The sequence below is a fragment of the Megalops cyprinoides genome, chromosome 2 (assembly GCF_013368585.1).
Source record: "Megalops cyprinoides isolate fMegCyp1 chromosome 2, fMegCyp1.pri, whole genome shotgun sequence".
Lineage (NCBI taxonomy): Eukaryota > Metazoa > Chordata > Actinopteri > Elopiformes > Megalopidae > Megalops > Megalops cyprinoides.
This window is the reverse complement of record NC_050584.1, coordinates 55,891,936-55,919,668: the sequence shown is the minus strand read 5'-3', so window position 1 is coordinate 55,919,668 and position 27,733 is coordinate 55,891,936. Positions and strand designations below refer to the sequence as shown.

At 42.7% G+C, this 27,733-nt stretch overlaps 3 protein-coding genes across 4 annotated transcripts; 2 read left to right on the top strand and 1 right to left on the bottom strand.

Moving 5' to 3' along the window:
- The first annotated feature begins 724 nt into the window (after nucleotides 1-724).
- On the top strand, nucleotides 725-9,533 carry c2h1orf112 (chromosome 2 C1orf112 homolog). The gene is made up of 23 exons (XM_036522083.1): nucleotides 725-764; nucleotides 889-977; nucleotides 1,074-1,178; nucleotides 1,467-1,607; nucleotides 1,913-2,075; nucleotides 2,436-2,520; nucleotides 2,868-3,006; nucleotides 3,278-3,367; nucleotides 3,843-3,907; nucleotides 4,373-4,521; nucleotides 4,830-4,959; nucleotides 5,077-5,263; nucleotides 5,534-5,616; nucleotides 6,142-6,193; nucleotides 6,737-6,826; nucleotides 6,942-7,127; nucleotides 7,727-7,843; nucleotides 8,046-8,141; nucleotides 8,271-8,384; nucleotides 8,568-8,672; nucleotides 8,839-8,919; nucleotides 9,000-9,122; nucleotides 9,314-9,533. Exons 1-23 carry the CDS (start codon nucleotides 728-730, stop codon nucleotides 9,509-9,511), a joined length of 2,625 nt encoding a protein of 874 aa, XP_036377976.1. The 5' UTR covers nucleotides 725-727; the 3' UTR covers nucleotides 9,512-9,533.
- Nucleotides 9,534-10,621: 1,088 nt separating this feature from the next.
- Nucleotides 10,622-17,126, bottom strand: scyl3 (SCY1-like, kinase-like 3). 2 transcript variants are annotated; one of them, XM_036521589.1, is made up of 14 exons: nucleotides 16,861-17,126; nucleotides 15,805-16,020; nucleotides 15,068-15,253; nucleotides 14,673-14,786; nucleotides 14,376-14,432; nucleotides 14,183-14,285; nucleotides 13,809-13,920; nucleotides 13,585-13,662; nucleotides 13,183-13,322; nucleotides 12,636-12,820; nucleotides 12,156-12,327; nucleotides 11,896-12,063; nucleotides 10,907-11,700; nucleotides 10,622-10,755 (listed from the first exon to the last, which is right to left on the bottom strand). In XM_036521589.1, exons 2-14 carry the CDS (start codon nucleotides 15,967-15,969, stop codon nucleotides 10,693-10,695), a joined length of 2,337 nt encoding a protein of 778 aa, XP_036377482.1. In that variant the 5' UTR covers nucleotides 15,970-16,020; nucleotides 16,861-17,126; the 3' UTR covers nucleotides 10,622-10,692. The 2 variants fall into 2 exon arrangements, with proteins under 2 accessions (XP_036377482.1, XP_036377484.1); XM_036521591.1 differs by having other exon boundaries at nucleotides 15,805-15,985.
- A 2,801-nt stretch (nucleotides 17,127-19,927) lies between these two features.
- Nucleotides 19,928-27,731, top strand: prg4b (proteoglycan 4b). The gene is made up of 14 exons (XM_036522769.1): nucleotides 19,928-20,019; nucleotides 20,165-20,276; nucleotides 20,716-20,832; nucleotides 21,502-21,621; nucleotides 22,179-22,262; nucleotides 23,006-23,083; nucleotides 23,221-23,577; nucleotides 23,783-24,745; nucleotides 25,035-25,121; nucleotides 25,558-25,694; nucleotides 25,885-26,044; nucleotides 26,131-26,238; nucleotides 26,861-26,998; nucleotides 27,527-27,731. Exons 2-14 carry the CDS (start codon nucleotides 20,204-20,206, stop codon nucleotides 27,631-27,633), a joined length of 2,529 nt encoding a protein of 842 aa, XP_036378662.1. The 5' UTR covers nucleotides 19,928-20,019; nucleotides 20,165-20,203; the 3' UTR covers nucleotides 27,634-27,731.
- The last annotated feature ends 2 nt before the right edge of the window (nucleotides 27,732-27,733 follow it).

The following is a 27,733-nucleotide window of genomic DNA, read 5'->3' as shown; positions in this document are numbered from 1 at the left end:
GTTACATCAGAAATCGTAATGGTAGACAGTCTGTCAAGTTATCGACGTTAACTTGACGGGGGGGGACGAATGGGTTCTACTTACTGCATAGAACAGTTATTTTTAAGCTACAGCCACTGTTGCTGGCCTGGTTAGCGCACTGTACTAAACGCTGTTATGTGCCGACATCAATCTGTTGCAGACTGGTTTGTGGCTACCTTGCTAGCTACGTACGACAATGTCCCAGACCACTCTGTTGGAAGAGGTCACCCAGTGGTGCGAAGAAACATGTCGACAGGAGGTCAAGTCAGTCCTGCCCAAGCTTATCATATCCTTTCACTAACAGTACAAATCTCATAACACAACTGTCGGGGGTTGCGTAAGTTTTAAAGGCTTTTAAAGTGCAGACTTTGAATCTGGCATCACATTGATCTGCTCCCAGTTTATGGTGAATGCTGTCACTTCCCATGGTTTGCTTTAATCTCAAAGGTGCATACAATGTAGTCCTAATTGTCCAGTATCCATATGAGTTAAACGCCTTATTGTGATGCAAAGTGAGAAGCACAAAAATGCACTGGTTAAAATTCTCGCAGTTGGAGACATTTGAAGAAAGGGCAGACATCATTTGGGAGCATAGACTTTTTTTGTTTCAAATTTAATAATTGTTCATAAAAATGACTTTTGTTTTAGATTATTAAACAGAATGTCAAAAGAAATCACTGAATGTGATCTTTAACTCGTGTACTCCATGCATTTCCATTGTGACAAATGGGACGAACAAATACGTAAGTCATGTCAGCGAGTGGTTAGATTTTACATTTCAACAAAATAACATTCGATTTGCATACAACCACAAGGAGCGTTAGCAGCATTGATAACAACAATCACAAGGGTCGGTGTCTTCTGCAGGCATCCTGAAAGTAATCACAGATATGTTTCTGCCCCATCTGAATGAGTCCCAGCTGGAGGAAGAGTGCTTCTCCAAGGTTTTACCTAAGGTGAATATGTCTTGTCTCCCTGCAGAACGTGGTAAGATTATGGTGATAAAAGGACTCATCATAAAACTCATCTGCCACTTTGCCAATTTTTCACAGGCAGCAAAGATGTTCAGGAATTTAATGGAAGAGATTTCAAGCCAAGCTGGAGGACTGTCCAGTCAGAACTCAGAGCTGCGTGCCTTTCTTAGGAATACTCTGCAGGTAACTGATGTGTTGGGGTTGGTTTGTTTCTGTGTTACTGGGGCAATATAACCCCTGAGATGTGTAATGGATGTCACTCTGTGCCAGGCAAGTAGATACCTTTGTGGCATCATTCAGCAAACTGCTGCCATGCTGGAATGCTGCATCATTTTTTGTAATGTGTAGTGGAGAGTGAATGTTGTAATGCAACAGGAGGTTTCTATTTCATGTCTTAACTGGTGTATCTCAATTAGATTGGCTAGTCTGGTATTTAAGTGAGCCCAAAAAACTTGTTTTTAAACCCCACAGATCATGGTGCAAATACTGGAAGCTCTGTCTGGCTGTGTTCGACACCTGTGCTCTTTGGAGAGCACTCCAGCTCTAGAGAACTTTCGCTCATTACCTTCCTGCATTTTGAAGGTCCTGAAGGACACCTTTCAACACTGTAAGGTAATAGGCTACTGAGAAATCCGATGTAACATTGTTTGTTTATTTAGCAGAGCCCTTTATCAGGATGACTTAGACTTTACACATTATGTTTCCATATCCATCTGTGCGGCATGATATTTTCTGAAACTCTTTTAGGTAAATATCTGTGCTACAGCTCAAACAATGATGTGTCCTGCTCTGGGTTTAAACTGACAAACTGGTTACATTCTCAGTCATACAATGCACATGTCACTCAAATCTCTTTGGTCCATAGTACATGGCAGTCTGTGTTTGACCCCCCTGTCCCTCAAACCCTCCTTTTCCAGGAAAGTGAAGCTGTTTACAATGGGCGTTTGTCTCTGGTCACTGATCTGCTGCAAGCCCTGTTTAAAGAAGCGTACTCTCTTCAGAAGGGCCTGATGGAACTACTGGACAGGATAGCCTTAGAAAACACAGCTTCTGAGGAGGACATCTCCGACATTGTGACAGGTGAGTCTGTGAAGACAGAATAGAGTAGTCATAACTGCTGTCTCATATAACACACATTAAGAGTACCTTGCATTTTTCCCCTGCTGTTTAATAGATTGGGGATTGATACTTCCAGTCTTTGAGGGTCATCTCTTAACTCTTGTAATTATTTTATTGAGAACTCATTTGTCCTGTTAACCATGTGTTGATCAGTTGCTAATGAAAAAGTCACTCATCAGGACTCTGACTCTAGACAGTGTTAGTTTCCCATTGTTAGCCTAAATATTCTTTTTGCCAGCACTATGCCCTCCTATCTCCATAATTGGCACACTAATCTCTAATTTAACAATTTCTGAATAATGCTGTGTTTATCTTCTGCAGTGATTCATAGTCTGCTGGAAATATGCTCTGTAATATCAAACCTGGACATTGCCTTGCATGCCAACACATGGAAGTTTATTATTAAGTAAGTGTACAACCAATTATATTGCATCTTTGGTATTCATACTGCATTGGGGTGACCTGTTTAATTGTTATAAAAACCTGAAGCACAAGTGCATGCAATGTTGACCCTTCCCTTGCCTTTTTGGAACCTAGTAACAGGAACATAGCTGGTGTCTTTTTTCTTAGAATGTATTATATTGTCTACTGTATTCTTTGTCTTGCAAAATAATCAAAAAAATTGATCAAGTTAATACCCAGCCAGGTGCTCAAGCATTTAGCACCTCCCCCTGGTGGGCTAGCATAGTCATAGTGTTATTTGCCACATATAAGATTTTGCACAGAGCAATGGCTGATGGGATATTGTTGCAGGCAAAGTGTGAAGTACCAGGCTCTGGTGGAGGAGCAGTTGCGTCACTGTGACATCGTGTCCTGTCTGTGTGACGACCTGTTGGCTGCTTTTCGCACCTGCCTGGAGCTCGCTGAGCAGATGAAGCAGTCCGTGCCGCAGGTACGAACATCCAAGACCGCTGCAAAAAAAACAAACAAAAAAAAACATTATTGCATCATTGACATCCACTGCTTTCCATGTGTTCCATTGAGAAGCCCATGGCCTGATCAAAGACCAGTCTTAATGTAAGAGCAGGGACTCCCAAGAAAGTAAAGAGGTTGTCAAAACAATATGGGTTCTTAGCACTTTGTAATTTACTTAATGTTATCCACAACTGTGATGTGTGCTGCCTTGTGAAGTGCTCTGAGGTGTTCTCTGTTGTCTTCCAAAGGAGAGTCTGCAGAATCCCGAATACAAGTTGTTCCAGAAAACAACGAAGATGTGTAGGTTTTTTGCCAACACATTAGTTCACTACATAAAGGTAATAAAGTGAAAGGGTTTTTAATTCAGCATATTTATAGCCCTGTGATCATTATAAGCTTAATACAATATTATATATATACAGAATATTGTAATTAGATTTGGAAAATTTGTGTTCATTTTTCAGATGCCTTAGGCTTAAATATTCAGACTGACTAAAATGATCTATTTAGATAAGAGCAGTACATTTCCTCTAATTTGTCTCATTGGAGTGATTTAGTAAGGATACAGTGATGCATCAATCAATTGCTTGTTTGTGTAAATATCTCAGCTAAAAGCCAGTTTGCACAGTGGTTCTTTTTAATAATATTTAATAAAAACAAAGGCACCATTTAATGAGATACTTGCAGTTTGATTAAGGAAACCTCACAAATCACCTATGCAGGAAAAAATATTTGTTAAATTCCTTCAATCTTAGCTGTTACTGTTGAAAACATACTCATGTAATTCAGTTCTAACAGCTGTCTCTCCTATAGGAATTTAAAGCTTTTCTGGCCAAGTCTTGCAGCCGGCTTCACCATCTGTACCTTCAGATATTCAGGTGATTTAATAGTTACCTCAAGGAAACTGATTTCTCTCTCTGGATCAATTTCAGCTGAGCTTAACTGTAGAGGCTGTAACTGAACTAACTTGTACCACAGCTCTCTTGACATAAGAATGCATTTTCTTATTTGTGCTTAACATCTAAAAGATGGACAACTCTTGTTCTTCAGGGCTAAAGGGGCAGGTTATTTTCCTCCTGTTATTGAATTATTTAGATTGGAACATAGTTCATCTGGAATTTAGTTGCTGATTGGTCAGTGTTCAGTTTAAGTTTAAGCTGATTAGTCCTAAGTCATTTGCTGATTAGATAAAAGGGGAAGCTATGATTTATGACCCCCCTCCTCAAATACTTAAGCTGTCTGTAACCTGTAAGTCGCTGTTACATTTGTTGATGCCTTCTGTGTAAATGGTGTTGGTCTCGTAAATCTCTGTGAGAGTTCAACTGCTGTACTGTGCTCTCCAGCAAGTTCCCCCCCAGCCTCTGGTCTCCGTCCGTTTCCTCCACACACTACAGCGAGCTGAACGGCGCGGTGCTGGTCGCCATGGACGCCCTCGTCGCCCAGCTGCTGGCCTTCGGACCCTTTGCCGAGGCAGTGCTGGCAGAGAAGCAGCGTGAGTGCGTTTCCGTGCTGCGATGGACGGGGGCGACGGCTCCTTTCAGCACAGGCTGCTTATGCAACTGCTTTTGTGGCTGAATAGAATGGTATCTGTCCCATACAGTACAGCTTCGCTCAGCACTGCCCCATGCCTTTTCCTCCCCTTGATAACAGAGGCTGTCTGTGTAGTGTACTGTACTGTGTGTATGTGTACTGTATGGACCAAATTAATTAGGGTCGTAGCTTATATTACTCCATTAGTATGGCTTGGCATTCATTGTGATGTTTTTCCGTTTTTTTATTTTTTGTTCTTTATTAATCCAGAGTCCAGTCCAGAGCTTGTGTTTCCTCACTGCCTCCTGCTTGTGAACATCACAGGCAAGCTCCTCTCGCAGCCAGAGGAAGTGCTTCGCCTGTGGTGTGAAGGCAGCCAGTTCCCAGAGGAGACGCCGAAGTACGAATCCGCTCGCCAGGCGTGCCACTCGGCGCCGCTGTACATGCCCCCCTGTAAACCAGATGGTCGCTAACCCCTGCTTTGGTCCTGCTCTCTGTGTCCGGCCGGCCTTGCCAGGCTGTCTGTCTTCCAGGCCCTGTTCCAGAGTTTTCGGGCTTGCTCCGCGGAGAGGGCCCTGCCAGTGCTGGTGCCAGGGCTGATGATGAACGGGCAGGCCCAGAGCCATGTCACCCTTCATCAGCACGTCTGCGTGCAACTGTCGGCCTTTGTCGCTGCGCTGCCCGCGGCACACTTCCCCCAGCTGGTGAGGCCCTTCTCCTTTTTGGCTCACCTTCCTTCGGCTTCCTGCCGCAACTCAGCAAGTACATTTTGCAAGTCCGTGGTAGAACAGCAGAGATGAGAAGGGACAAGGAAAGAATGAGGACTCAGACAAGAGAGCAAAAGGGCATGAGGCCTTTAGAGGTGCACTGGGCTTGTGTGGCTTGTTCTGAAATGCCCTTTGATTGGAAATCAGTGTTACTGAGTTGGGGGGGGTCGGTCACACAGTCTCACTGGGCTTCTCTTCTCTGCTCAGGAGCGCTCCCTGCTGGAGGCACTGCTTCAGCCAGACACTCAGACTGCTCTCCTGGCAACCGACATCTGGTGCTTCCTGGCGCGGTGAGCTTTGCTTTAAACAGAAAACACCTACACACGTGTCAGACAAGAGAGAGCTGTATGTGTAGAAATACGAGACATGAGTAGATTCATAAAAGGGTGATTAGGGTATTTATCAAAAAAGAAGCTCAAAAGAGGAACTCTGAACTGCACTGCCATAATTCAAGACAGGTGTCAGCTTGCGTTACAGCTATTTACAGACGTGTGCTGCAAATTTATCTTGTGAAGATGTTGTTTTTTATTGAACTCTTAAATGCTCTACAATGGGTTTAACACTGCCTTGACATTTATTTTTCAAATAATTAGTCAAGATTATTAAAATGTTATGTTTCAAAATTATTTTAACAGTAGTTTCCTCCAGCTACAGTAGAACAGACACACTCTTACCTTAAAACGGGTTAGTTGTGACTTTTGCACAGATTGTAGACTGTTGCTACATCGCTACCTCTTTGGATTCCTTTTCTTGTTGTTCTTACCACATAGTCTTTCTGAACTGCAGTGGGCACTGAAAGGCATTCTCTTTTACAGCTATGGAACAGCAGAATTGTGTCTACATCATGTGGTCCTCACAGCTCATCTGGTGAGTAAGAATGCATTATGTAGATGACCTTTTCTGAATATGTCCAAAACTAAAGCTCTCTGGGAGAGACACAGGAGGGTTCTTCACGCTAATTCAGAGCCTGGCCTCTTGGAGACTCCCTGCCAAAGGTGACAATTAGTGGCAGTTAATCTGGGATCAGACACCTGTCCGTTACATGGAGGGCGCTGACCCCCGGCACACACACACACACACCCCTCCACCCTGTGTCACGGCCAGATCGACCTTTTTCCAAATTATCTGCATGAAGGGACTGGTTCTCTGCGAAGTCTGACATTTACACAAATCCAACACCTGTAATGCATGGCTGAATCATGTAATGTAATGAACAGGAAAAAAACAGGCATTTTGACATATGACCTGATGCATGTAAATCATAAGGGGGGAATGCACACAGACCAGTTTTCAAGCAGTATGTTTTCTACGCAATTCATTTGTGAAACGAGATGAATAAGTGCTTCCTTAGGAGCAGTTTGCTGTATGGGTATACCTGCTAGTAACTCTAACACCTGTTCTTCACAATAGATCAAATCCTGCCCAGGGGAATGCTACCAGCTGACCCACCTGGCTATTCTGCTTAGGCGAATGATGTTCCTGATGACACCCAACCACCAGGTCGGAGGGGGGGGGGGGGGCAGAGATTAGTCATTTTCAAGAGACCATAAAATAATGCATGTTTAATGCATCCCTGCCACGCGATTATGGAGAACTCGTCTGTGTGGGCGTTCAGGTGGAGGTGGTGGAGACGTTCCCCCCCAGGCTGGAAGAGAACCTGCCGGTGTGGCGCCATGTCCTCCTCAGGGCTCTCTCGCAGGACGTCCGGCGGCGGGTGGAGGAAGACATTGCGAGCTCGGCGAGCGCCGTGGTGACCAGCTGGCTGGAGAAGGGCTGCAGGCTCGGGGAGCTGGACAGAGTGGTGAGGACACCAGGCCGGGGCCAGGCTCAAGGTCGTACGACCCTGAACAAGCATAGGAAACGTCCGTGTTGGCCAAAGGCCACAGTGCTACAATAGCGCAGAGATATCGTCACCTTGGTCCTGCCCTCGAACAAGAAGTAAACAGGCTCATTTGTAGACCAGGACTGTCTTATAAACTGCGTAGCGTTGCAATACCCAAGGACCTGACCCTGAAAGTGCTGAGGAAGAATAGCTGTGCCCGTTCACATGTTCCCATGGCCATTTACAAACCGGGGGATGAAGAGGTCATTCATAGCTGACTGGGAACAAGTCTGGGTGTAAAAGAGCTTAGGTAGACATTTGCCTGTATTCACAGAGCTATTTTAGGATCGCTTCAACTAGGCTGTGGCCTACAAATGGTCACCATATTTTTAAAGTTCACTATTTTATCTTAGATTTTAGTTCAAAACAATGAACAAACAGATTAGCCTTGGCACAGAAACAGCTCTGTGAACAGGGACCCATGTGAAAACATATGTAAACTGAATGTATGTATTATGCATTTTCATTACGCTTGTATTGCAGCTGAACCGTACTGATGGGATGCTTGTTTCCTTTAGAATGTGGCACTCTCCTCCTCGCTGGCTGTAGTTCGAAGCGAAGCTCCAGATTCAGAGTGTGTGTCCGCCGTCCTGAGACTGGTCACACAGCTGTGGCCTCGCATGTGTCCACAACAGGTAAGGCAGGAAACAGGTCTCGACACATCACGACACAGTGATGCAAGATTTTATGTGAAGGCCAAAAATAAAGCATGCGCTTACTCTCTCGGGATGAACGTGTGAAATGAATATGTGCGTCTTTGATGCAGTGCCAGAACAGATTTGGTTTGGTCCGAGTAATGTGCAGTTTGGGTCATCGTTTTTATGGACTGTATTTCAGGTGCAAACTTACCCAGCGGTTCAGTGCACTCTGTGTCTGCTCCTTAGCATCTCTGCTGTTCTCGTGCAGAGAGTGGACTCCCCCATCATCTGCCAGGTACCTGGTCAGCCTGTCTTCACAACTTCATGGCCATTCATTTCACTACCTCCTCTAGCTTTGAGAGCCTCGTCACGCGTAAGAGGAAACTGTGTTTTCACTGAAATACGTAATTGATTTTCGTCTCAGGCTCTGACGTGTCTGAGCTCCCTGCTGTCACACAAGTGTCCTGATGATGTTGTGCTGGCAGCACTGGACTTTTTGGCATCCATGGGGAAGGTGTTTATTCCTTCAGAAATTCAGGTATATCTACATGTTACACTGATTAATTTCAGTCATTTAAATGCCTCATTTTGGTACATCATAGAAAAACAAAAATTATATTGGGAAAATCACACCAGTTGGACCTTTCTGTGGGCCAGATCATTAACTGCTTTAAAACAGGGGTCTATTTCTGTTTGATGAGTGGAGTGTCTTGTCCCACAGAGCCAGGTTTTGCCTAAAATCTGCAGCCTCTTCAGTGTCCTGCTGGCCCAGGAGTCTTGGATTCTCTACCAGCACTCTCTAGAGGCCTTCTCCCTATTTGCAGAGGTGAGTCTCAACACATTCTCATTACACCGTAGAAAATCTGTAAAATGGTTGATGTGAATAACAGCCTTTTCTTTTCAGTCTTGTTTCACTGAATTATTTGGGGGCTTGAAGGAAAATAGCATAAAACTTGTCTTGATTTTTTTTTTTTATTTGTTCGATTTATTAGGCAACTAATCATGAAGAAGTGATCTCCCAGAGTTTGTCATCAGAAGAAACAAAAAATAAAGTCGTGAAATTCCTCAGCAAGGTAAACTTAAAGTCCTGAATGGGAAATTCTTACAATTACCAGTAAAGAAGAATGTAATAGAGACCTGTCTTTTGATCTAGACCGTTGATGTGCAAGAAACAGAGCAACAACGACTTGAGAGGGTAAAAATGGAGAGGTCCATTTTTGAAAGACACATCAAGAGACTGGAAGCTGATGGAGAGGAGTCTACAGCTGACTTACAGGTGGGCCTTTCGTACCTTCATTAAGTGGACATTGTGTTGTGTATTTATGAAGGTAAGGTGGTATGGGATACACATTCAAGAGATACTTGTGGATGTATTATATATATACCTACAGCAGATTTTAGACATGCCTGCTGGAGGTTGGAGTGTTACACAGGCAATGTGAGCAAACGTTTGTCTTTCCTTCTCAGCCATGTCCGAAACGTGCCCGACAGGAGACGAGCGAAGAGGAAGAGTGCGAGAAATATCTCCAGACAGCGGAAAGCGCCCTGAAAACACTACAGGCCTTGACTGAAAAAAGTCCCCCGCCACAATGGGTGACGGCCAGGCTCTGGGAGCTGCAGGCACTGATAACCCGAATCAACACAGCCAAGCCCCCAAGAACATAGCACTGCCGTGGAAGCGGGGAAAAACGTCCCACTGTACTGTACATTCCCTTGTTTTTATGAAGTAAGCTCAATTGTGTTCCTTTTCAACAGGACTGTTCTGTGATATATCAGTCCTTGCATGTGTGTCACAAATGCTGTTTATATGGCAAGGGTCAGCACATGGTCACAAAACAATGTCCTTTGATATCTTATTAAACTTTAATATTTGAAAATTATAGCGCTCTTAACGAGTCTTTTACTAGTGTAATTTGTTCCTGCTTTTTCGTTCTGCGTCAAATTTCCAACCAGCTGGACATTATTATTTCCAAGAGGTTTCTGTTAAAGTGTTAGCTAAGTACCACTTTAGTTTGATTATGAAACAAGATCAGCAAGAAATTCTGTAAACAGTCTTCTATTCATTTAGCTTTTCATGCATGTCTTCAACAGAAAGGTAGGCTAATTGCTCTCAGCAGTTGAAAGCACTGTAGTCTTGTCAAACAATAAGTGTCTGGAACATTCAATAGGTCTGTGTGTCAAGTACAAGAAGTAATAAAATGGAGTCAAATAATGATTTATTCCATCAGCAGCTGTTAATACAAATAAATTATACGTCTACCGTCTCCCCAAATTAAAGGTATATTTGTTTCACTTTGTACAAGGCAAAGTGTCCTCATAAGGCCTGTTCTTACAGTATAGTGATGAAAAGTTAAACCTATGGCACATCTTAGCCTTGAAAATCTACTGCAGTATCGGTCCATTGTCTCCAAATTTAAATCCTGATCCAACAACCAAAGCCGTCTACTAAATTTTGTTGTAAGATTTGGCAAAGTGAGTTAAGCGTGTCCAGTCAAGCTGAAACATTACCCAGTAAGTGTGGCCTCTTAAAAGAAATAAACGATCACCGTAAACATTTTGTCTGAAGAACGACCAAAAAGATGCTAGTTCAATTTGTAAGCTTAAAAACTGCAGAGATAAAATGATCAATAGAAAACATCTCTAGATATCGATATCTGAAATCACCTTTTCACATGGTTTCAGAGATAACAAGACAAAATTAACCCTAATGCATGGAAAGTGAAGACAATTCCCTTGCGCTCCGATTGGCCTGTTTGGGGGGGGGGGGGGGGGGGGGGGGGGGTCGTAAGCTGTGTGCCGTGTCCTGCATCCACTCAATGGCTCAGAGCAGGCTGTGTTCCAGTTTGTCACCAGGTGTTCTCATCGTCCCAGTTCAGGTCATCGCCATCACCCCAGCCTTCCGCTTCGGTCTGCAACAACCAAGCACACCAAGTGAGAACCACTGAAACATGAACATAGCCTAAACACAGCCTACAGCGAATGAACATGCCAATGTTGCTCTGAATGAAATCTGGAGAGATTGATTCTTTTTTGCAAAGCTCAGTTTCCAGTGACACTTACTTCTGCCACGTCAGCTGCGGCAAACTTTGCTGTGAGTGTTTGCGCGTCTATTGATTGATCCAGCGCTGTGGGTTCAGGGTGTTCGGAAGGTGCAGCTGTAAGTAGGCCAGCATTGGCAACAGTCCTTTCAGAGGGCAGCAACAGCGCTGCCGAGGACAACTTAATGTCTGGGACCATATCTGCAAAGAAGTCCAACTCAGGGTCTTTCTGTGGCTTCTTTTTCACTTCAATCGTGAATTCCTCCCCCAAAACCCCGCTTCCTGTGTCTTTTCGTGTGTGATTTGGCTTGGCAGAGTCTACTGATTTGTTTGGTTTCACATCCCCCTCCTGGTCCCAGCTATTGTCCCACGTGGTGGGCTTTCTCTCTGTTGCAGTTTTAGAGACAGAAGACAGCTTCAGGGCTTTGGAAGGCTTTGCTGCTTCTGGTACAGTGCTCGCTCCAGAGCCTTCATGCAATGGTACCCCAGAGTCCCAGGCTGATGTGGTAGGGGACTGATCTGAGGTCAGTTCAGAGTCGTCAAAATCATCCCACGGCTCCTCTTCCACATGAGACACGGCAGGGGTGTTGCTGTTGGCTCCTTCCTGCTTCTCTGCAGGCTTAATATAGATCTGGACAGACTGATCTTTGTCCTTTTCCACCTCGTCTGTGTCACTCCAGTCTGGCCATTCCTCAGATTGTCGGTCAGGCTTGTCTAGTCTTTTTAAACTGTAGGCCTCTACCCCAGCCAGAGCAGATTCTTTTCCCTCACTGAATCCATTCAGTGGTAAAGTCATGTCTCTCTTCATTGCTGAGACTGTAAAAGGAACAGATAAATTGCAAAATTAATGACACAGTACAGATTTTTATCTTCTCAAGACAATACCTTCCCAAATACCTTGCACATTAATCAGATATGTGAAGACCCAATTTCCCAAATAGATTTAGCAAAAAAAAAATTTTAATAAAGGACAGTGAGATTCCCACTTCCAGATCTGCCTTTGCTCAGTACCTGACTTTTTTGCTGGTTGGAATTCACCAGCATGCTCTCCAGAAGAGAAGGAGTCCATGTTCTCTAGGACCACCTCTCTGCTTCCAGAGGGCTTAGGGAAGAGCTTAAGGATTTTAGATGGCTGAGACATTTGTGGCTGTATAGTGTCAACGATGTGAATGGGAGAGCCTACAGAGAAAGAATACCTCTGTAAACATTCCACTAAAAAAAAATGACCTGAAATGTGATGTGAAATGTTTTGAAGTACCAAAACTGCTTACTTTCTGGGGTGACCTCGGTTGATTTAGTGAAGTTTGGGGTTGTCCGCTTGAACACCTTTGCTCTTTCCCCACCTACCACAACCTGCGCTCCAAGTAGAGGAACCAGAACTGCTAGACTCTGCAGCGTCATGGCAACTAGCGAATCATTTGTGTCTCTCATTCCAAGTAAAATCTGCAGTGTTGAAACAAAGAGGAAAAATCTATCATTGATGCAGGTAAACTAAAAGTCCCAATTTCAGAACCATTTCTGAAATTACATGCTAATGATAATGGCCCATGAAATTAATGCAAGCATCAAATATCCATTCTGTGCCAGAAACAGCACAGCATTCTTACACGACAGGCAGGGGTGATCAGCCATAAAAATATGACAGAAAAATAGATACAACAGATTATGGGACCATTGTGGGTGCTGTAATATGCAATGTAACACACTGTAACACATATAGAGGTGGAGGAAAAGTCTTTCCAAAATCTCACCTGAGGTAGTATCTGATTCTTCAGTTCATCATGAGAGAAAAGATCAGCATAGGCCTCAATGTGGGACAGCAGCACCATTCTGACGTGCTCCTCGTTAACTTTGAACAGCTTCAGTAGGTGAGGGGTCACATATTTACGGTAGAGGGGCACAGACAGGAGACAGTCCTCACTGCTGCCACTCGAATCTGACCAGAACACCAAGAAAAGTCAAGTAAACAAAAGCAACCTCATGACTGTCACCATATACTAACACCAAGGCAAGGGCTTTTCCTCATTTCCTTGAACAGTACAATGTCAATATTTTATCCCAAGTGACAGTAAGTAGAAAGTTAGAATTTTCACTGTAAGCAAAATGCTTAGATTCCAACTATAACTTTGGCCATTTCTAACATGCAAAATGGAATATAACAGTTATTATTCATTATCTGTTTTCTTGGCGTGGCATGTTTGCAATATTACTGTTGAAGACAGGGTTCAGATGTACGGTTTGACAGAGATTATTCCAAAAGAAAAATCCATTTTGGTGTACTGCAGATATTGTTATTACCCTTCTTTGGCCTGAGGAGATGTGGGAGGAAGCTTTTTATGGCTGTGGGTTCTGCGAACACCAGAGAGTTGAGGAGTTTGGGGACAAGTCGGGCTGCGATCAGCTCCTCAGGAAGGCTCTGAACCCGGTCTAGGAGAAACCTGCACAGACAGGCCCACAGCGGCACTGACACATGCATTTCTAACAGCCTCACCAGTTTACCCTTGTGATTTTGTAGTCATATTCAAATTAAATATCTAGTTACATTAACGCTAATCCCAGGAGTCATTTTAGATTTTTCAGATCTAATACTAAAAATGAAACCTTCAGATTAAGTACTGAAAAAATATCATACACTTAATCTTGCTTGTGAGCCATTAAGATTCAAAAATAACGTACAAAGAGGACAATATGGGCGCTTACTTGAAGAATTCATTCTTCTCTTCTTCAGTTTTCAGAGTCAAGCTCTTCAGAAAATTCACTATTTCAAGAAAGTCATTCCTGTTTACATAAAAACATACAACCAACATTAAAACTTCATGAATGAAACAACAGTCAAAGGTCAAAGGTCAGACCAATTCAACTCAAGTATAACTTTCCGTGTGAGAGGAAAATGCTCTGCGCAGGCTACATTCACGGCAGCACACCTGAAAAACTCGTGGGTCAGCAGAGTGCTGAGAGATGGGCGAGAGAGGGGGTCGGGGTTCAGAAGGCTCTGGTGCAGGGTGCACTTCAAACTCTCAGACAGCTCCTCAGAGACTACAGTACAGAAGGACAAAAACAGAAGATGGGTCAAATCATCAGTTCTTCTACGATAGTCAATAACATTGTATCTGGCACAATAACTCTTGCATATAAACAATACCCTTCTAGGTAGATTTTCCTGTTTTAAGTCATAGTTTTGGAATGTCATCTTCAAGCCACATGATATTTCTTTTACTGACTGTAAGTAGTGGGCTCAGAATGATGAGTTCCTTGGGATGAGGTGGGAGGAAATGACAGATTTAAATATTTAACTTACCATAACCACTCAGGAGAGGGATGAAAGCTTCCACCATCACTCCAAAGGAAAAGGTATCTCTTGAATGCCCATATTTGTCTGCTAGTGTTTTAAAGCTTTCAACCTACAATGAAAATGTTTCTTTTGACTTTCAAGAGTAATATATGTAAATCTATTTTTTAATGAAGCACCATCAGAGGAGTCCTCTACTTACCCTTTCCTCAGGTGGAACTGCACTTTTCTCTCTCACTGTCTGAATGCTTCTAAGGAACTAATAGCATAAAGAAAACATTGCATTTGTCTGCCAATGAAACACGCTAAATGACTTTTAATAAAATTCCTGAACTGAACATCTGAACAGTAAACTGAGATTCTTCTTATCGAGTTTAAGTGTTTCAAATTACATTTTTAAATGATTATGAAATACATTTTTCAGTCGTTTACACTTTACTGGAGTGTCTTTGCAATGTTCTGAGTATAAATCCATTTTTATTCAAAGAAAAACTATCACCTCAGGAGTTGCTTCAGAAAACTTGCAGACCGTCTCCATTCCCCCAAGTTTCCAATGGCCATCTTCACTAACAAAGACTGACGACATGCAGACATTGTTGTGGCTTGACTTCCCCTGAGTTAAGGGATAGTATATTGTTGTTATTTCAAAGATCAAATGGTAGTATTGAGTAGAGTGCTTTTTTTTATTCTGAAGAGTAATATCTCAAGTCAAGGTCCAAACACAATACAAGGGTACAGGACAATACAGGGATAATACTGATGACATTAATAATGTCAAACCACTCTCATCCATATTTTGTTTGTTTAGAAATAGTTCCTCTGAGAAATCTTTTTGTCCACACTGTTAGGGATCGCTTCTGCAAAGCTGGCTGTTCAAAGGAGATGGATACCCACTCTGTCGTGAAGGAAGACAAGGGCTTGCAGGAGGTCGTAGATTCCAGCACAGATCTCCTCAGGGGAAAGATTCTCCAGCAGCAGCTCCAGGGGCTGCACGCGTTCCGTAACCAGGTGGATTCCCCCATCCTGAACCGAGCAGGACAGGAAACGCAGCAAGCACGGATGCCGCAGGGTCTTCAGGTGCTGAGGGAGAGGGGCACGCAAAGGTAGACCATGACAGGTCACGAGCAGGGTTCGTTGGTCTAGGGGTATGAGTCTTGCTTAGAGTGTGAGATGTCTCGGGTTCAAGTACCAGATGAGCCCTTTTTTCGTGACACTGAGTTAGCAAATCTCGAATGAAACTGCATGAGCTTTGCTTGGTCTCTGCTCTTAATTACATGACACTTTTGTACCCTTGGGAAAAGGTACTGAACCCACAATCTCCTCAGTTAATATCCAGCTGTATAAATGGATAACTTGTCAAAAAAACTAGCCTATCTAAGTCATTCTAGATGAGAGTCTGCTATATGACAATAATGTAATGTCACATGTGGAGTAGATGCAGATGCACAAAAGCCACTTGAATAATTGTAATATACTAACCAAAAACTTTTCCCAGCCTCAGAGAGAAACACCAATCACTTCCACAACCTCAACAGGACACACTGCACAATTCATTTCAGGGTACCAAAGCAGCAATTTTATGGCATGTAGCGCAACAAGCAACAGCAGCATCTCCTTTAAAGTCTGGTTACCTTTGCCGCTTTGCTGACTTTGTCTTCGTTGCCCTGTTTGTGAACAAACACGGATGCAGGCTTGCCGTCCTGGAGCTGGGCGGAGTACATGGTGAGGCCCGAGGGGAGGGTGAGAAGAGGCTCCTCCAAGGTGCAACTCCTCACGGCGCTGCTCTCCGCACCCATGATCACCCTGGAGGTGCTGCGATATTGGACCCAGGAGATGACAAGGCCACCCTTCACAAAGCACATCGTAACTTATAATACTAAGCGGACGTAAACACGGTATAAGGACCACGTACTAGTGTATTTGATAGAGTATAACATTCACTCAGGCTCTAGACTCTCAGGTATACTTCTCTGACAATCCGGCAATGGTTTTTTGCTTGCATTGTGCTTCCATTGCAGCAATAATCCCACCGTAAATAAATGTTTCTGTGATAATCTCAAAGTAAAGAATAAATATATATTTATTTTGTACATGTGAACATCAAAATGTGGTACTATTCGCAGACATCGGCCATTCTGGTAGATTTTTGAGGTATACATACTTTCTAGCTAAACACGTGTTCATGTTAAACAGAAGCTACAAACATTTCATTGTGAATTCATGCATTTTTCAGATAGATAATTTCACTATGTGTCAGGTTAATTAGCTGTTCTCATGATTGGAGGAAACGAAATGCAGCTGGCTAACTGGTAACTTGCTAACGTTGGCGTCCTCTTAAGCTATTTACTAGTGTTGAAAACTTCGGTCGCCAGATGCCTTAGGAAGCTGCATTTGCTTACAGCCTAACTGGTGTGATTGTAAAAAATATTGCTTATCGTAAGTAGGGATAACTAGCTAACGTTAACTAGATAGAAAGCAGGTCATCGTTACAGGAAGCTAACGCTAGCTATCTCTGCTCATGACATGAGCCTGACAGGAGTCAAAGAAGAAACATTTCAGCTAGCTAGCTAACTTGATATCTTGCACTGTTGCCAACGGAATATGATACAGTAATGTTGGCTCCATGCATTATTACTCAGAGCTACCCTACGCATTTCTCAAAATCGACGTGTCACATCGGGGTTTACCTGCGCAGTGGTATGTCACTTCTATTTGAGGTGTGCTGGCTAGCAGGCTAGCTTGTTAGCTAGCTAGCCATTGATGGCGACTTGGCTTTTCAAGTTTCACGCGGCGATTACACGGCTTGATGCCTGTGCCTGCTAGCTAAATGATACGTCCAATGACTAAAAGATATGGGGATATCTGCATTCCAATCAATGCCAATACATGTACAAAGAGTCCATTTTCACTATTAACATCGCGCTAACACCAGGCTTCCTGTATCTTGCGTGTAAACACCGGTTTTTCCTGTCACGGATTTGGAATGAGCCATTACAAACCAGGGGATACATACACAGTACAGAAGCGGAGACGTCCAGTGAAACGTCAATTTAGAAGCCAGTTATAAATTGAGAATATTACTCATTACATGTATTTTTTCATATTTAAGTTACAACTTCCGTGAATTTGCCCAATAAGTTACGTGGGCGTCGCTAGCTTGCATACTCTACATTTGACTGTTATGGTCTCTACCACGTAACCAGTTGGCCAGTGTGAAGCAACGCAGGGGTTGTGCATAGCGCAGCCTAGAGGAACATTCAGCGATGCACGGAAGGCCAAGTACAACGAAAGTCACCCAGTTTAGCTGGACTGCCTTAACTGAAGGCAATGCGATGTAACGTAATGCAAGTGTAACAGATTGCCGGGCACAAAATGCCATATCTGGAACTATAGGTAGTTAGAGAGTCATATACTACAAGCAGACTAAATCAGTTTGGCAGCTAACATCCTCCGCGCCTACCAACATTGAAGTAACCTTAAAGTAACTCTGTGGCAACTTCACCTTGCACGATATTGCGTCAGAGAATGCGCGGAATGACTTCTGACTTATATCACATTACAGCAGACGCTCTTATCCAGAGCGACTCACATAGGCTACAATGTTTACGTGTTACCCATTTATACAGCTGAATATTTACTGAAGCAATTCTGGGCTAAGTACCATTTTGCTACAACAGCAGTGCCCCAGCAGGGATCAGACCAGCAACCTCTTGGTTAGGAGTCTTGCTCCTTACCACTATGCTATACTGCTGCCCCAGTTTGTATTTTTATAGCTCCTACTCAGACTTTGACTATACTTACATTTCATGTAGAAATGCACATGCAGGCTACAAGACATTTCCATTGAAGTTCTGACATTTTGGGGCGGGGGGGGGGGGTGTTGCTCTTATCAGTGCAAATCACATGTCCAATTGGACTGAGGTTTGGAAATTGAATTGAATATTGATATTGTGCTCACTTAAACATTTCTTTGTGGATTTAGATTGTTGTCTTACTGGAATGTTAATTTTCAGCCTCACCTGATCTTCTTGGCAGAGGGAAGTACACATGTAGCCCAAATTGTTTGTTGTGTACTGGGGTTCATGACACCCTTAACAAGGGCTCCAGGACCTGTTAATGGAAAAAGCATTCAAAACATAATAACCACCTGCCCATATTTCGTCATGGACATGGGGTCTTTCTCAACATAAGCTTCTATTTTACACCAAACATTGCACTCATAAGCAGGCCAAAAAGCTCAGCTATTGCTTCCATCTGACAACAAGACAATACTTGTCATTCAGATGTAATTAGCCAAATTAAAGGCTTCAAGGCAGCTCTTTTTGTAGTAGGCCTTCAGAAGAGGGGTCTTCCTGACACCTGGCCATAAATGCAGTCATGCAAATGATTTAGAATAGTACTTTTTAACACTCTGTATCCTGAAGATGCCACTTAGTTTTAGAGATCTCCAGCTGTTGTATTTACATTTGCGGGTTGCCCCACAAAGCTTTGATAAAGTAAAATAATTCAATATGTACATTTTTTTCTTTTATATATTTTTATTCCTGTTTAATAAGGGTATTAATAAATATGGACAACTAGTCTTTATTAGGACATTTTATTACTTAGTTATTTTAAGGCCATATTTATGTTATGCTATGTTTTTAAGTTATTTTATTAAATGCTGTATTTCTAGCTTTTTAATTTTTTTTGTACAAAACATATGTTCAGGGTATTTGCTATTGAATAAAATAATCTCTGTGGGCCTGTGTTCAAAGGAGGAGTCCTGGGTGTTGTTTTGGAGACATTACCTCATTACTAAAATGGCTCAGCAAATTGGACAAATATTTTCCTCCTTGTGCTGGTTCTTGCACCAGTATCATCAAATGTTTTTTTTTTTTTATCATGAGAGAACTTCTCACACAAACCATTGCCTCATTACATCAATTACAATAATGAAAGCATTTGCTTTTTCTATTAGCAATGAGTAGAGTTTGGAATGGTTTCCATGGTGGTCATAACCACAACAGGCTTACAAATATTGGAGATGAATGGTTAAAAAAACTTGTCTGCAACACCCATGTCTACCAATGTTTATTTTATTTTGAGACAGGGGAAATGAGGTTGCCATTCAAGCCTATTCTACTATATATTGTGCCTTTCATCTTTATGGTGTATATAACATCTGCGTTACACATAGACCAGAAAGAGCTGGGCTGGTGGAGGTACCCTGTCAATATAACATTGAATGGTAAGTTACTTACTGGTGTCAGTTCCAGTACATGCAGACAATTATCATTGCATAATCACGAAATAAAAAATGAAATAAAAAATAATTTATTCCAGTAAATTATTGGCTTGGGGAACCGATTTCCCAGCCAAAAATGGTTAATTTCAGTCTGAGATTCTGATTTTGAAATAAACAGGATGAAAAGAATTGTTGAATTTGAGCCATCATAACAAGACAATTATTTTGATACATACCCCTTGAGTTAATTGGTGTTGATTGGGTGAAAAAAAATATCAATTTTAAGTCTGTCATGCGATGGAACATTTTGTTTTTGGGCATTAAAAAGGCAAAAGTCTATGATGTCACCCGGTGCTCTTTAAACAGATGTGTTTTGATGTTTGTCCAGCTCTTGCGCAAAGCATGCGGGAGTGAAACCCGTACAGTCTGGGATCTCTTCCTGTGTGCGTATAACAAAGTCTGGGCCTCTAGTGGGCGCATAATTTGTGGTTTAATTTGCTGGATTTGCTAATTAGAAAGACCTGCCCTGTCAGACAAATCCTTCCCCTTCACATCATATAAAAGCTGATACCCACCTAGGAAAAACTATGTGAGCTGGACAGGAGCTCTCTTTCCTAAGGTGGGTCATTTTCTTTGTTTCATTCACAAATCATTGTTGTGGCATTTACTCTGTTTTTACAGATATTTTGTATTTGGACTGAGAATAACCACATATTCCGAAATATTATTCAAGGTTTTTACACTTTTTATTGTCTCTATTTTAGAGTTATATTTTGCCATTCAGTTTGGAACAAGTACAAGCGATGGCTGCTTCATCCATACTTGGTATCCTTCTGGCAATGGCCTGTGTTCTTCTCCCATTATGTGAAGCCCAAGGTAAGTTCAGTCACTGAGTATTTTGCAGACTTTATTAACGAAGTGAAAGTTTATTTCTAAGATGAAAGTGATGGTAGAAACATTTATATATTTTTAAATAACATAAAGAGTTACTGATAGCACAAACCAAAGTACAGATAAGCTTCTTTCTTGAGTCCTGACTGACAACGAAACAGCATGTGCAGTCCATAGCCCACTCATGTACTACTTACTGTGTACATAATAGCAAATCATTAGCCACCGGCAGATGTTAAGAAAGGTTGTGGTTAATTCAGCTCACTTGTCGTCTTAATATTTTAATTGTTGTGTGTCCAAGTTACACTGAAGTCCAACTATACTGGGAGTGTTGTTAGTGTAGATTTAAAGTTATTCTTGTACCTTACTGTATCATATGGAGCTAAACAGATTCTTTTAAAGGAATATGTCGTCTTCTCACTAGCAAGCTGCAGTGAGCGATGTGGAGAATCATACTACAGGGGTCATATCTGCCATTGTGACTACAATTGCCTCATTCACAACGAATGCTGCAAGGACTATGAATCCATGTGCACTACAAGTAAGGCCTTGATTATCTCCTCAATTTATTCTGTTCTTGTGTTTGATGTATCCAAAAAGAAGTACACATCATTCTCACAGCCTATCTGTATAATAGTGTAGTGATGAGAGAGTAGTATGAGTTAGCTGAGTTCTGTCACCTTTGATCGTGAGTATGGCACATTCACTGCATAAACTTGAGAGCAGAATTGGTGCTGTCTGTACACAGTGCAAAAAAAAAAACCTAAGAATGAATTTTTATTTCCTTAACTGAGTGCATCAACTTTTCTTTCACTTTGTAAACTCATCAATGTTGCTGGGAATTAGAGGTAATACTGAGTACCTGTAGTCCGTACAAAATCGTCTTGGTTCTGCTTCTCAATAAGGAGGGGCCCACATCAGCAGATTTAACATCATTAATAGTGGCAAAACAAGCTCCTCCATAACCTAGCAGTTTTGGACGGGGAGAACTGAATCAGTTTTTAGTTATTTTACATTTACAGTTGAGCTTTAAATGAGGTTTGGAAATGGACATAGGTATATCCTCTGAATCAAACATTATAAGTGATGCTGCACAGGGGATTGCAGTAGAACCACATACAATATAAATCATAGTGTCATGCGCCAAGGCTTTATAGATGTATAGGTGGAAAATTACTATTACTAGAAATTCCTACTATTGGCTTTCCAGGTGATTCATGTAAAGGACGCTGTGGTGAATCCTTCAGGAGGGGTAGGCCTTGCAGCTGTGATTCTGACTGCGTTCAGTATAACCAGTGCTGTCCTGATTATGAAAATCATTGTGGTAGAGGTAAGGTTGTTTCCATATTCAGCATATAGACTGAATTCTGTGGCTCCAAACTAATCACAATAATTTGCATGATTTTCACTTTCTGTTGTCCTTCCATATGCTGTACAAATAAGCCAGACAGTTGCATTACATTTTCATGAGCAACAACACATCACTATGCATCATATGCACACATATTGATCCTGCTGTCATTAATGGTCAGGAAATTGTATGTATTTCCCAGACTGAACATTTGTTGTTTTGACAACAACATTGTATGTCGTTTCTGTGCCTATTAATTTTGAATCATTATTACAGAAACTACCACAAGACCTGCAAGCACAGCAGTCCCAGCAACAACGCTGAAAAGCACCATATGGCAAAATTCAAAGAAAAACAAGCCATCAGGTCTAACTTTAGTAAAAGCATGGCAACAAAATGAACATTTACTACATTAAGGAGTAATCTATTTTGCATACGTCTTTTTAAGATGATTCTGAATTAAACCTCTTTCTGAGAGCAGTCACTGTCAATAAATGCTTGTTTGCTTAGAACTATTTAAAATGAATTGTTTTTAGATTCACTAAAGAGCAAACCCATCAAGGAGCCGTCAGATGTGACTCAGAGCCCTGTCAGCACTAAGAATGAGGACATTAACCAAGGTAAACCCAAATGGAGGGGAACTGCATTCACTCAAACAGTGCCCAGTGGTCAAAAAGCAAAATACTGTATTTGAATATTTCTTGAAAATGCAAAAATGTGCATGCAGTCCTACGGGAAATAGTTGCATTGTCTTTTTTCATTAAAATGAAATATTATTTTAAATGATGTAATAACAAGCCAGACGTGTGCTGGGGATGGTGTTTCCCAAGTGTTCAGCCTGGCTGTCAGTTCATGGATATCGACTGAGTTTCAGCGTCAGAACGCAAGGCCAACTCCTCTCACAGGCATCCCACGTCTTTAGCCTGTGGGCCAAGGGAAATACAGGGAAATAATGTAATTTGGGGGCTGCACTGAAAGGGAGTCTGGGCTCAGTATCAATCGGACTGAGGAATGGGGAATGAGTCATTGCGTAAGCAGTGAGAGAACAGGAGGGGTTACTCCGGGGAGTTTTCAGGAGCTTGGTGTGCTATGGCTGTTCCCACCCTGCTGGGATCAAGCACCAAATTCCTGTCAGTGACACAGGCAGGAGTCAAACCAACTCGAAGAAGGAATGTTGTTTGACTCCCTACTAATGCTATTGATTGAGACAAGTAAATTGATATAACCCTTTCAAAGTGAGGCAGGAAAGACCAACTGAGAAACTGGGAGGTATCTGAAACTGCCAAGAAATACTGCGAGTATTAATTCTGAAGAGACATAAATGTGTAAATTCATTCTTTTTAATAAATGCATACCATTTTAGATCTATCAGAGAGTCTTCTCATTCCCCTGTCCACCCCTGCTGAACCCATACAGCAGACACTGGAAATACAGAGAGATGGTGAGTACATGAACTTGCAGGGGCAGTCCCTATGAGTCATGTCAGAAGTAATTACCATCTTGTCATGTTTGTCACTTTCTCAGCATCAGTGTTAAAGTGAACGCCCCATCCCATTGTGACTGGATTATTTCTCACAGAGGGCATAGATCAGACGCTGCATCAGGTTCCAGCTCCAACGATTGAAACTGCTGATCCGGTGTCAACTCTGAGCCCGGAGAGCATGAGTGGACAAGAACCCTTACTGATCAACACAACCGAGGACATGCCCACACCTGGTGATGCTGAGACAACTCCAGACCCCACACTGCCCAGCCTAGAAACACCTACGTCACAGGGAGAGCCAGACGCATTTGCAGAGGAGATCCACACACCGGTCCCTGAAGAGCAGTTGCTGCCATCCAACCCCACTGGAACTCCTACTGTGGATGAAAGCAACGATATCTCCGTTGCAACACCAGCAATACCAGCCAGTGAGCCTCCCATTGAGATAACAGGTGACCGATATCTGTCTTGTTACAGAGGTATTTCACACTTAACAAGATGTATTTAACTGGCCAACTCTTTCATCCATAATGACTCACAAGACCATAATCAGCTCATAAAGCGCATCTGTCATGAAGATTCATCATCCAGGTTGAGGTATGCATTAATGAACTAGCTGATTCGAATAATTGAGACCATTTTCTCCGTTTTTGACAGACAATACTGCTACTGCTACTTCATCAACTTCTGGAGGCCAGACAGATTCTAACAGCAGTCTATCATCTTCCGTGATGCCAGTAACAGCACCTAATGGATTCTTGACCCCTCAGCCTACCGCTGAGTCTATGCAAGATCTTGCTGAGACGATGAACCCCAACACATCTTCAACCAGAGAGGATGAAGAAATCTCCCCTGTGGGTTCTGAAACCACCACTCAGATCGCTGAAGCCCCAGAACCCCAGACCACAGCCACCACCTCTGAAGCAGACACACCTGCCCCCACTGGTTCAGGAGAGGGCACACCCTCAGTTAGCCAGAGTTTAGATGCATCTGCTGCCCCTGGCCTTACAGAGAGTGCACCATCAGTCAGTCAGGATACAGACAAGCCTGCTGCTACTGCAGACAGTTCACCATCAGTCAGTCAGGACACAGATATACCTTCCTCTACTGGTTTTGCAGACAGGTTATTGCCTACAAATATGCCTGAGCTGGTCTCTGCAGACAGCACCACCCCGGCCTCACTTGATGAGACTTCTGCAGCGGCTGGCACTCCCTCCCTGAGTATGGAGGCAGATGAACCAAAGGTAGAGGGTGATGCCTCCACCAGCTCCCCCCCTCAGGTTAGCCTGTCCGTCACTCCGCAGGCCGAGACAGAGGCTCAGTCTGGCCCGGCGTCTCCTGGCGCGACAACGGGAGCTGACACACCGTCTGCAGGCAATGACATCACCAGCGCTGCTCAGCCTGGGGGCTCAACATCTGGGCAAGCCACTGAGCTGCCACCCACACCTGCTGGTGAAGCTCAGGACTCTGACACGCAGGCCACCCTCTCAGGCAATACCCCCAGCGCCCCACTAAAGCCCAGTCTCCCCTCAGCATGGCCTTCCAAGAAGCCCAGACCCAGCACTCTAACAGACATTGCTGAGGCACTGGCCACCAACAGCCCCAGTGACCATTTAGCAGGTAGGAGCATCTGTTCATTTGCATGGTGTGCATTTTCATTTATTTCCATTTTGGCAGCAATTACACTCTCTGAAGCAACACACTGAAGCCAGTTTCTTTGGTTTAAAAAAAAAATAGAAAAAACCCCAGCAGGGGTAAATATCCTGCTTCGGGAAAAACTTTTGTCATTTACACACATCCACACGTAATTCAATTTACCAGTACATCCAATAATTACACTAGTTGTACTTTGTGTTTTTATCTGGGAATGTTTTTACTCATTGGAGGCTTTTTCTTACTCTTTGTTCAGATGACAACAATGACACGAATCTGTGCAGTGGCAGGCCCATCAATGGGTTAACCACGCTTCGGAACGGAACAGTTGTTGTGTTCCGAGGTATGTCCTGTTCAGATGACCTTCCACTTACCTTATTTGCTTTGATGAGCATTCAGGAATGATGATGCAACTGCCTAATTCCTCTCTGACATTACATAACTTTGTAATTTAGTCTTTTTTTTCCCAAGTTGTTTTTTTTCCATTTGGATTTTAAATGAAGAAGTGAAGTAAGGCTGGATTCTGCTTCTATCCTCGTATTTTTAAAACATTAATCTCAGAGGGGAGAAATGTTCTGTAAGCAAGTGAGACTGAAAATAGCAGAGGAAAGGCTCTGTATGCATGTGATGGCTAATCTGAAGAACTTTCTGCTTAAGTTTACATAAAAGTAAGCCTCAGATTTGAACTGAGAATGAGGATTGTAGCACAGTGATTGGTTGAGCTCATCATATGATCTGTGGCCCTTCTTTGAGTTATATTTAACCTTTTGTGTCATCAGGACACTATTTCTGGGTGTTGGATGCCAACAGGGTGCCTGGCCCAGCCCGTGGTATCACAGATGTGTGGGGCATTCCTTCACCCATTGACACAGTCTTTACTCGTTGCAACTGCCAGGGAAAGACCTACTTCTTCAAGGTATACAGGAACATCTCCAAGGATTTTAAGAATCACACAGCTTCCCCAGCTGACATATCTTTGAAATAATTTATCTCTAATACTTCTATAATATAATACTTCTATAATACCTCTGAAAATATTTAGAAGCTAGGATTAGTTGTAATAGTAAAATCATCTCCTCATACAGTGCACATTCTATTTTCAACAGGGAAATAATTACTGGAGATTTGAAAATGATGTGATGGATCCGAATTATCCCAAACCCATCTCTGGAGGCTTCAGCGGACTGGCTGGGAAGATCACAGCTGCTCTGTCTGTGCCTGCTACCGACAGGAGGCGCCAAGAATCTGTGTATTTCTTCAAAAGAGGTGACGTTCTCTCTGTCACTGCTCTACAGTGCATAGTTTTCAGTTTATTGTCCTCTGACATTTTCCTTTCAATGGTTTGCTTGTAGGTGGCCTGGTACAAAAATACACTTATCTGCATGGGACTAACCCAACCTGCAGCAACAGAGTCAAGCACATAGTCTATGCTGTAAGGACCCGGACGGCCAGGCAAGCAGGTATTGTACTCTTCACTCTTGATATTCTCAGAATCTTACAGGAAAAAAGTACCAGTAAAGTATTCTCATTTGTGTACACCTCTGAAGTGCCTGTGCGTTCCCAAAAATGAAAAAGATGGGGAAATGTATGACTCAGGGGGGTACAAGGTTCAGATTCTGCAAAAACTAACAGCTTAAACAGGTTTGCTGGGAAGTATTGCAAGATGTAGCCTACCCGCCACTCAAAAGGTTAAAAACAACATATCTGGGGATTTAAGGGCACTTGCTCAACTTTTAGGAAGGAAACTACTCAAAATGTCCTCCAGGCTGACAAATTGATCTTGTATTATACTGTGCAAGCTTGAGAAATGGGGAAAAATAACATCAATTGATTGATTGGACATTCCTCTTATTTAACACATTAGTAACAGAAAGCTTATAACTGAAAAGCGGCTGGTGTGATTCCCCACTGTGGGACTGCTGCTGTAGCCTTGGACAAGGTACCCAACCCAGATTTGCCTCAGTAATTATCCAGCTGTATAAATGGATAACATGTTAAAATTGTAACCTATGCAAGTCACTCTGGATAAGGGCATCTGCTAAATGACAGTAATGTAATGTATTGATTGTTGTTCATTCACAGCACCTTCCCAGATGAGCCTTAGTAAAGAGATTAACATTAGGCTCACATGGAGGGGATTCCCTTCTGTGGTGACGTCCGCAGTGTCCATACCCAGCCCAAGGAAACCAGACGGATACGACTATTACATCTTCTCAAAGAGTAAGTAAATGATACGGAAATGCGTACAGGGCGATTGTACTGACTTTGGCACATATTGACTTTGTTTTCTGTTTACTCATGCCATGTCACACATGCACAGAGTGTGACTCAGGCTCCCTGCACACATTGGCAGTTTGTTCCTCAGAGGTTGCCGGACGCTGTTCACAGGTAGTCAAGCCTCACAGGGAGATCCAACTGTCTAGTCATTCTGTCACTAAAGAAACAAAACTGCACCAGACCTCAGGGGTTCGTCATCTCACGAAAGCTCCCAAATTTCATATTTTCTGCATTGCCTGTGCGTGTCTGGCACATACACCAGACTGCACACGCATATAGTTGTTTCTCTTTTTGTTGATTCAAACGCAACGACGAATTTATTTCATTCAACTTTTGAGTCCGGGTTTCTTGTAGACATGAAACAAGCTCTGCACAATGACTATATTCTAGGTACCCGACGTTCACAAGGGGACTCTAATGTGACAAGCAAATAATGTTTCTAGAATCTTACAATACTGTTTTGTCTTCTAGCCAAATACTACAATATCAAGATGGACGACGAGCAACCAGCTCTGGTCACTCCACTGAGCCAGACCTCACAGCAGAACTCCGCTAAGAACTGGTTCAAGTGTCCGTAAAACGTCTCTCCCTGAAGAATGATTGCACTCAGGACACCAAAAATCTTCACAAAATTTATTAATAAAAAGAAACATTGCTTCATAAGGACTGATGTACGAC

Coding starts and splice junctions, on each gene's coding strand:
- scyl3 (XM_036521589.1), bottom strand. CDS start 15,969: ATGGGTGCGGAGAGCAGCGCCGTGAGGAGTTGCACCTTGGAGGAGCCT. Junction 14,787..15,067: donor TTGTCTTCCTTCACGACAGA/GTGGGTATCCAT, acceptor CCCTTAACTCAG/GGGAAGTCAAGCCACAACAA. Junction 12,821..13,182: donor TCTCCTCAGGCCAAAGAAGG/GTAATAACAATA, acceptor TGTTCTGGTCAG/ATTCGAGTGGCAGCAGTGAG.
- prg4b (XM_036522769.1), top strand. CDS start 20,204: ATGGCTGCTTCATCCATACTTGGTATCCTTCTGGCAATGGCCTGTGTT. Junction 20,833..21,501: donor TGAATCCATGTGCACTACAA/GTAAGGCCTTGA, acceptor TTGGCTTTCCAG/GTGATTCATGTAAAGGACGC. Junction 24,746..25,034: donor CCCCAGTGACCATTTAGCAG/GTAGGAGCATCT, acceptor CTCTTTGTTCAG/ATGACAACAATGACACGAAT.
- c2h1orf112 (XM_036522083.1), top strand. CDS start 728: ATGCATTTCCATTGTGACAAATGGGACGAACAAATAC. Junction 3,368..3,842: donor CATTAGTTCACTACATAAAG/GTAATAAAGTGA, acceptor TCTCTCCTATAG/GAATTTAAAGCTTTTCTGGC. Junction 5,617..6,141: donor ATCTGGTGCTTCCTGGCGCG/GTGAGCTTTGCT, acceptor TCTCTTTTACAG/CTATGGAACAGCAGAATTGT.